Source organism: Primulina huaijiensis, chromosome 12 (assembly GCF_012295235.1).
Source record: "Primulina huaijiensis isolate GDHJ02 chromosome 12, ASM1229523v2, whole genome shotgun sequence".
NCBI classification, from domain to species: domain Eukaryota; kingdom Viridiplantae; phylum Streptophyta; class Magnoliopsida; order Lamiales; family Gesneriaceae; genus Primulina; species Primulina huaijiensis.
In genome coordinates, this window is record NC_133317.1 from 6,191,432 (window position 1) to 6,200,358 (window position 8,927).

The 8,927-nt window shown below is 32.8% G+C and overlaps 2 protein-coding genes across 3 annotated transcripts; one reads left to right on the top strand and one right to left on the bottom strand.

Annotated features, from left to right (window-relative positions):
• The first annotated feature begins 662 nt into the window (after nucleotides 1-662).
• On the top strand, nucleotides 663-1,538 carry LOC140990155 (uncharacterized). Its single transcript, XM_073459732.1, has 3 exons — nucleotides 663-779; nucleotides 1,004-1,472; nucleotides 1,528-1,538. Exons 1-3 carry the CDS (start codon nucleotides 663-665, stop codon nucleotides 1,536-1,538), a joined length of 597 nt encoding a protein of 198 aa, XP_073315833.1.
• A 370-nt stretch (nucleotides 1,539-1,908) lies between these two features.
• Nucleotides 1,909-6,076, bottom strand: LOC140989962 (uncharacterized). 2 transcript variants are annotated; one of them, XM_073459527.1, is made up of 8 exons: nucleotides 5,948-6,076; nucleotides 5,754-5,832; nucleotides 5,373-5,503; nucleotides 5,079-5,116; nucleotides 4,197-4,972; nucleotides 3,256-3,336; nucleotides 2,840-2,902; nucleotides 1,909-2,188 (listed from the first exon to the last, which is right to left on the bottom strand). In XM_073459527.1, the coding sequence occupies exons 2-8, from the start codon at nucleotides 5,805-5,807 to the stop codon at nucleotides 2,132-2,134; spliced, it is 1,200 nt and encodes a 399-aa protein (XP_073315628.1). In that variant the 5' UTR covers nucleotides 5,808-5,832; nucleotides 5,948-6,076; the 3' UTR covers nucleotides 1,909-2,131. The 2 variants fall into 2 exon arrangements, with proteins under 2 accessions (XP_073315628.1, XP_073315629.1); XM_073459528.1 differs by having other exon boundaries at nucleotides 5,924-6,048.
• Nucleotides 6,077-8,927: the final 2,851 nt, after the last annotated feature.

Genomic DNA, 8,927 nt, shown 5'->3' on the forward strand with positions numbered 1-8,927 from the left:
TAATTCTATACTATACATTGCATCTTGACAAATATTTATCAAAAGTATTTCACCAAGTTCCTAAATTTAAATAGTAACTCGGGTGTCCTTCGAATTATATCGATTTCAACAAGTTGAATCATAACGGCGTAAATAGTATTGCCAGATTTGAGCTGGACTCAACTACTTCGATTTTAGTGAAAGGCGAACCAAGAGGTACGATATCCAAGGTCTCGATTCCACAGTGACCTCCAATACTTTTTTTTTTATCATTATTAGATCGGTTCCAGTTCTTATTAAACTCAGATTTCTCTCACCACAATTTTTAGTTTATAAATCATGTAAGTTAGATAAATCACATAAAATAAGTATACGTCGATCATGAATTCCTATGTTATTTAAAAAATAATAATAAGTGTGTTTTTTCATATCCCTAAAACACTTCAGTTTGGTGGCCAAAATTTATGACTTAAAAGATCATGCAAGCCTAAATAATGAAGCCTATGCTACTTTATAATGAGTTCATGAATTTGGAGATGATCTTAACTCTCCATGCACATATTCTGTTAAAAGTGGTTATAGATTATTATTGAGTGCAAGAGGTTTCAATCCTATCACACAGATGGTATTAATTGGAGGTGCATTTGGAGGTTTAAGGTGCCAGCTAAGATCAACAACTTCCTATGGCGATCCTTTCTTCATGTTTGCCAACTTTGAAGGCATTACAGTCGAGAAGTGTGGCAGTGACCGAATGCTGTTCGCTTTGCCATAATAAGATAGAAGATGACTTTCATGGTCTGGTATCTTGCCCTTTTGCAAGAAACTTATGATGTCTCTTCTTTGCATTCTCTGTCAATGTGGTGGGATAACTTAGTACAACAATGTGAGCAGCAAGTTATTGAGCTAGCAGCAACTATTCTATGGTGTATTCGACAAAATAAAATGATGTGGTATGGAATGACAAGAGCAAGATAGCTACTGTCAATTTCCAATAGGCTTCAATCTCCATTCTTAATGGCTAAAGGCTACTCATGCTTCAGCTGGTTGCTTGATTTCAGTTCAATTTGGGCTTCGACAAAGGAAAAAACCTCCAGATAATGTTATCAAGTGTAATGTTGATGCTGCTGTATTTGAAAGCTCTTGGCGATTTGACTATGGTTGCATTGCACGAAATTATCAGGGTGTTGTAATTGATGCATCTTATGGTACTCTGCCTGGACAGTTTAGCCCCACTATTGTGGAAACCTTGAGCATTCGAGAAGCCCTAAGTTGGATTAAGACCTTGGACTGCCCCGATATCATTATCGAATCTGACGTTCTTTTGGTCATTGAAGTGTTGAATAGTTCGAAATTAGACTATACTAGTCTAAGCTTAATTGTAAGATATTGTAACTTGCTGGTTAGGGAATTTTCTATATGTCAGTTTGATTTTGTTTTTAGATTAGCGAATCAGGCTACCCACACTCTTGCTAGGAAAGCAGCTTCCATGTCTGGTTTGCTAGGAAGGACATCCCTCTCCTACTTTAATTTCGTCTGTAATTGTACCAGATTTGGTTTAATATTATATATCTAGGTTTTTGAACCTTCTCAACTCTACTCATATCCAACCATTAATCATTGCAAGTAACAAGAACGAGCAATTTGTAATGATACTCCTATTTGCCTCAAATGATACACGAAACGACCTCATTTCTTGAACTTCACAATTCCAAGCGAATATCGAATATTGCCTTTACGGAGGATATCATTCAGTCTAAATGTCTTCTACATCAATCTACATTAATCGTTGATAAGACCGAATATTACAATCAATTTAAAAGGTTAAATTTTCAGTACTTACCTAAGTAGCAATATAATTTTTTTAAGATAAAAACACTTTTTGCACGCAACATTAAATAAGTAAACACTCTCTTCATATGTCACACGAAGTTAGAATCAAAACAATAACTTTTAGCAATGTAAATACCATGACAAGTCAGTTATAGTTCGATCCTTTTTCTTGATTTTGTCACCGAACTCGATAAAATGATCTTAGGGATTCAACAACACGATTGAATGACAAATCAAGACAAGGTTTGCATTAAAAATTTGTATTTCGTCGTTGAATGGTGCAATTGCTTCACACAGATCTCATTTGCATCAAGAGTTCGTATCATGCTTGCCTTCTAAGACGAGGTTGCAGTGCCAGCATGATTTTCTTCCTTGGTCCCTGCAAATTGAGAGCCGTCAATCAGAAAATTTTGAAAGATAGACCCAACGAAACACAATTTCACTTGAAAATTTGATTCACGAGATGCATCTTTCTGAAGAAGGAAGGGTTTACATTTTCTCACAAAAAAAGATTTAAAGACCTGTTGATTCAGATGCTGATTAAAAGCTGTTATAATATTCACTGGTTTTTAACATCTTAACCACAAAAGAGGCTAAATAATACCCACAAGAAAGCTATACATTTATAACAGAGCGGTTTACTTAGAATACACCTGTTTTTATGCATCCAGAGGAGACCAACTGAGTGCATGAGCGAATCATTTGGCTCTCGGGGATGTGGATGATTTAATATCTCATTGATAGAAAGGGTTGATACTTGATTTTTCATTAAAAATATACATAAAATTTGAAATTGTTTTCGTTTGTGAGTGAGCAATCACCCACGGTAAGGTCTGCAATGTGATATAACCACCAAGTATAGCAAGTTTTCTAGGTAAACCACTGTCTGCAACTGATAATTGCTATTCACTCGGATTCTCGTCTTTCAACCTACATAGCACAATCTGAAGAAGAATTTACAACAAATCTAAAATTACCATGGATTACGTGCAATAAGGTATGAAATATCAGATAGTGACAAAGCTATTACCATGGGTATTCCCAACTCTTTAAGGTCACTGTCAGTCATCCGCTTCAAAGAATACATATCCACCTGCAGAATGATATTTATATTGAATTAATAAAGAATAGAAGTACGTCTATTTTATGAAAAGGATAGCAGGACAGAAAATGAATGGAAAGAAACTAGAAAATCAAAATGATTAGAATGATATATGGCGCACCCAAAAAATAAATGAACAATAAATTGACTGGATAAGATTCAGCCTAGAAAATCAACAAGGAGTGAAGGCAAATAAAAACCTGGTACTTCAACATTCTTGCAATATAATAATTTGTCTTCAGGTTTTAGTTCTTAGAAATAAATAAAGGCTTCTGGGAAGCGAGAGAAAAAGGGTGTGCCGTTAATTAAAAGAAAGAAGAACTAAAATTTCAGGAATTACATACCTCCTCGGCCTTAAAAATAATGGCAAACTTTTCGAGGTCCAGTGACCTCAGAAAGATGTCGACAGTAGGGTGATCATCCACCTGCAAGCATAAAATATAATGACTGAACCGATGTGGAATCCTTCTTTGTAAAGTTGCAAAAGTACAACCATAACTTAAAACCTTTCTTGAATATCAGAAGTTTTCAATGTTGTCATTCATTGTTCCATTCGTTTGTGGAGGATTTCCTTGTGTGTGGGTGGGGTTGGGAACACTCATTTTCCCCGTATTCATAAATCATCAATAACAAAATAATAGCATCGGATATGAATATATGCTCAAATTATATAAAATGTTGAGAAGAATTGTTTATGATCCTTGATTGATAAGAAATGAAACTCTTTAACACATACATACAATTATACAGTCAAAGGGAGTATACTCTTTAAAATTATAAAGTCAGAAAGTATAAGATGCTCTCACATGCAAGCTTTGAGATAATAAAAAAATTTGAAAAAAAAATGAAGACTTTTTAGTGCTCCCAGAAACAGCTACCCAGCAACTGCCTAAACTTAACTTAGATAAAATAAATAGGATTTTGACAAGACCGTGCTTTTTTACAGATTGATAGTGTATTGTGCAGCGAATCTGAATTGCTGTCCGTATACTAGCAGCCTAAAAGTAATCTCCTCCCTGGTGAAGAAACAACATGACTGTTCTCATAATTCTTGATAAACCGTAAACATCTAATCGATAATCCATATTATGGTTTTCAAACAGGTGTCATCTTCACATGCGAAGAATACAAGATAAGCAGTAAAGACAAACTTTTCACTTGGACACAGCCACACTCGACTATGTAGGATACCAATGAATCAAGAGATTAAGAAAACTCAGCTTCGTGGGAAGTACTACGAAAAATTTATCTCAGTAGAGGACAAGAAATTTTATGTGCACTGTACCAAATATGAAGTATTTTGTGTGTGACTGCTTGGTAAAGGATGTGTAGAGACAATTGGAGCCCTGGTCTTCATCGGTCCAACAGGTGGAGCCATTTTTGTCAAATAAGATGAAGAACTTGTGGGTCTTGAAAACTCAAAAGCATCTTTAAGTGCACTCGATCTGGTATCACCCAATGTTCTAACAGCATATATTCTATTTGGTTCTTCATCTCTTACAGGTGCAGGAAGACCTCCAGAGCTCATCAAAGCTTCATCGGGTGGTGATCTTCGCCTTAAATGATCCAAGGTCCAGGGAGGAGAAGAATTTATCCCTGGCTCCATCTTGGATACATTATTTGTAGTTCTTGGGCAATGTACATCAGATATCATACTAGAACGACTAAGTTCTGGCATACGATATTTGCTATCCTTTGGCTCAAGACGGATTCGTCCACTTTCTCTGGCATCAGGCACGTGTTGTACCCTAGGATTGAGAAGTAGATGAACCATCGATGCGGTTAAATGTTTGCTAGAACTCCTGGAGACTGATATTAACTGTCTATCATCCCTAGAGGCTGGAATGTGATGTCTACTATCTTTCGGTTCCAAATAACGTGGTCTAGTATCATTTGTTTCAGACAGCTTTTCCCATGCAGATACACTATTTGTTGAAGATTGTGCAGGCCTCGAGAGGATGTTGCGAAGATCTTCCCCATCCTCCAGTCTGTTATGACTTTGCTTGCACATATTTTTTCGAATGATTTTGTGCCGGAGATCATCTCTACTTAGACGGATATCTTTTATTTGGTCCAAATAAGAAACAATTAAACAAACCAAATTATATACTAGCAATAACTCTAGCGACAACAAGGAATCTTAACCATTCAAGAGCAAGTCAATCACCATCAGCATCAATCATAGCTCCACCGTCTCCCCTCATTCTGCAAAGCATAATAACAAAAATTATGTGTATCTGCCCACAAACATCTTACAACAATATCTACAGTTTTTAGTGTTCTGTATTCTTGCTAAAAGGGAAATTAGCATTGGCAACAAATGTAAAACAACCGAGAAGTATCACAATTTCCTGTTAGCAACAAAATGCAAAGAAAAAACAAAAACTTGTCGAACTAGGGAAGATCAATAGTTGATTTAAGCACTTTATCTACTGATAGATGAGGAGCAAATGTCACACACCTCTTGTTACTGAACTGTGCAGATGAATCTACGGAATTTCCAAGCCTTTCTCTAACGGATCGCTTGTTTCCAGCATGTGGCAGTGCATTGATATAAGCACCATCATATGAACTTCCATCCCTTTTCACTACCTACAAAACATACGCGATAGAAGAATCTGATGATACATATCACCAAGCAAATGCAGAAGTCCATAAAAACCATAAATCCGGGAAAAGAACAGCCCAACATATTTTACGCAATTTCCAATCGGCGTTATTAAACACAAATAATCAATCAAAGTGTTGAGAAAATCTGTACTTGGCTGAATACTGACATCATAATGGCAGCGCGAATTCGTGATATCATCAATAAATTTCGAAAGTATTGAAAAATTACTACCTGACCGGTGCGTCCGAGGGTTATTGTGACCCAAGACCTCGAAGTCTCTGACATTCCGATGGGCCAAAGCTTCCAAAACCTACTCCAAAAAATCAAACAGTAATGAAAAACATATACAAAATCGGAAGGCACACTCACAAAAAAACAAATTTAGAAGAATTTAATGAGACTTTGTTGTCGATTAAATGCTCAACTCGATTAGGGTCTCGATTGGCGCGTTCTCGACAGATAATATTCAGGCGAAACTTTTCGTCGTTGACTCGTTCTTGGACCATTCACAGAAAAACGTGATAATCTAAAATGCCAATTAAAATGATAAGTTCAGTGGAAAAATTGCATGAGTTTTTTTTTTAATTTTATTTATTAAAAATCAATTTTCAATTAAAAATATAAATATAAATAATAAATAAAATATAAATATGTTAGGGTCGGAAAAGTTTTTTTAAGTGGGACGAATAAACACTTTAAAATTCTTTTAGAATGTTTGAACACGACAAGATATTCCCACTTTAAAATAGATTAAAAATGCGGAAATAATCCGCTTAGATTTGAATATCAATATAAATTTTTTTTAATAATAAATTCGATAAAGTAAAATGTGATTAAGGTAAATGACAAATGATTTTATGGAAAGTTCAAACACAAAATCCTTTAACACGTCAATTTCTTTTATTTAGGAAATAATTCACTAGAAGAATTCGATTTTATAGCTTGTGTGCAGACGCACTTCAATCTAGGACTTATCATTTATCTAAATTGAAACTCTCAGACATAGTTTGGTACACATAATAGGATAAATATGTGATATATAATATAAGAATAAGTTAAGGATAAATAAGATGTAGGATATTATATTTAAATGTTTGGTATGATTTTAATAAGAGTGATTAAATTTATATATTAGATTGTAATTACAAAATAAATCTTATCATAATAAATTTTATAATTTCAAAGTCATTGCTTGAGTTCATATTTCTTATCTGTTCATGCGCCGACAGTGCTTGCATGATTTATTTATTTTTACCTAATTTTATATATTATATAAAATATGATAATTGAGCCATTGATTTTGTGAGTCAAGCCAAATATCAAGTTTTAAGGTTAATCGAGTTATACTAATAATTTTATTGATATTTATAAAAATCATTTATATAATTATCATGTTATATAATATATAAAAATAAATAAAAATATTTATTTGATTTTAATATGATAGAACGGTAGTGTTTAAGATTTTTATATATTGAAGGCAATTAAGTCATTTGTGGTGTTTTTTATCATTAAATTAAAATTATCACATCTTATAAAAGAGATATTTTATCCTTGTATAAAATTATTTATTACGAACTCATGATATTATCATAGGCTTTCTAAAAAAGTACCAAACATGGGATAACGAGTATTATTTATCATTTTTTCTCTTATACAGTGTATCAAACTATACCTCAGTGTATACCACAACTACAATAGTCACATGAATGAAAGTAGTAGATGAATCATAAGATTGAATGCCTTCAACAACCCGCGGCTGGACTTGTGAGATGCGGTTTGAGAAGTTGTTGCAAAGTAAAGTAAATTATTGAGTGCATACAATGTGAGCGATTGTAGTTGTTTCCAATAATTGTGCTCAAGATCTTTGAAAGAGTTTGAAGGCTTGTAGAGTGCAGAGTTCACCAGTTGTTTTTAGCGGTTCGGAGAGTCTATTAATTTATAGTTGTTCTTGATTCCAACGTTTGACTTTTGTTTTTTCTCTTGCAAAATGAATTTTATCTTGTCTTTCTTAGTCTTTTTTGAATCACAGTACACTATATTTAATGATTTTTTGGCGTCTTACGAAAATTAGTGACATTGCATTTAATGATTTGTTGGTATTTTACTAAAAAAAAATAGTGACACATGACTTTATAAAGTTGATATCATGTGAGAGAAAAGGTTGTAATACCATTTGTCTCATTGGTAGACATTTTTTTCGAGGAGAAATCGGATATTATGCATTAATTAAATTAACAGTAATTATATCTATAAATCATGATAGGTAAAAACCCTCCATCCAACATGAACGAGAAGGATGAGATAAAGCAAAATGCGCTAAACAGTGCGCTAACTTGTTTGCATTTCTACTAACATGATCTAACTTTTTAAATCTACCAGAAGTTAAGATATCCAATATGTTCAAGACTAATAGTCTTTGAAGGTTGCGAGCCTTAGAATTCGACGTCACCTCTTTAACAGCATTACAGGAGTTCGAGAAGATCCAAACATCAAAAAAGTTACCTCTCACTCCAAGCATCAAACCAAAATGGAATTGATTGCCTTGTGTTTTGTGCGTGATTGGTGAAGGAGTAGTAGGTAAAATATATTTGGATTCTATGAATTGCAGTTCTAATCTATAAGCACTGATACATGTATCGTTCGATTGAACTAGATAATATCTGGTTGTATCACAAAAGTAATTCGATACTAATTAGATATTGTTTGTCATTTATTTTATGAAATTATATTGGTTTATCATTCTTATATTGTGCGTCAATCACAGAGGCTTAACCGAGAATTTTCATAAAGGTGAGCTAAAATAAATATAGATTATAAATTTTATTTTACAAAAAAAATCAAAATTTTAATAAATAATTTACCCTTAATTATATTAACAAATTAATTAATGACAGACAATTAATGAGTCAATCAATCCAAAAGATTCATAACCAAAAAAATTCCTAAATACATATAACTAAAATTCAAAATTTATATAACAAAATAGACCTTCATTTTAAATAAAATTAACAAATAATCCATCAAATAATAATTAAAGCAAAAAAAAAAAGCATATTAAAATAAAAGGACAAAAAAATGACCTTCAAACTTCAATTGATCATATATAAACTATCACATTTAATAAAATTATAACATAAATCACAAAAATTATATACAAGACAAACTCAAAACTCATATCTAAAAAAATACTAATCTAAAATAAATAACTAAAAAACCATCCAAAAGAAAATCGTCAAATACAAATTGACAAATTGTATAAAACTTGAGAAGTTTTATTTTGATTAAAAGGTTAAAACTTACTTTGATATTCAACTATACATTATATGCATTAAAGAATTTATAAAAGCTTTTGTCCAAACCCATTTTTTAAAATCTCATTTATGAGTCGAGTAGTGACTTAAT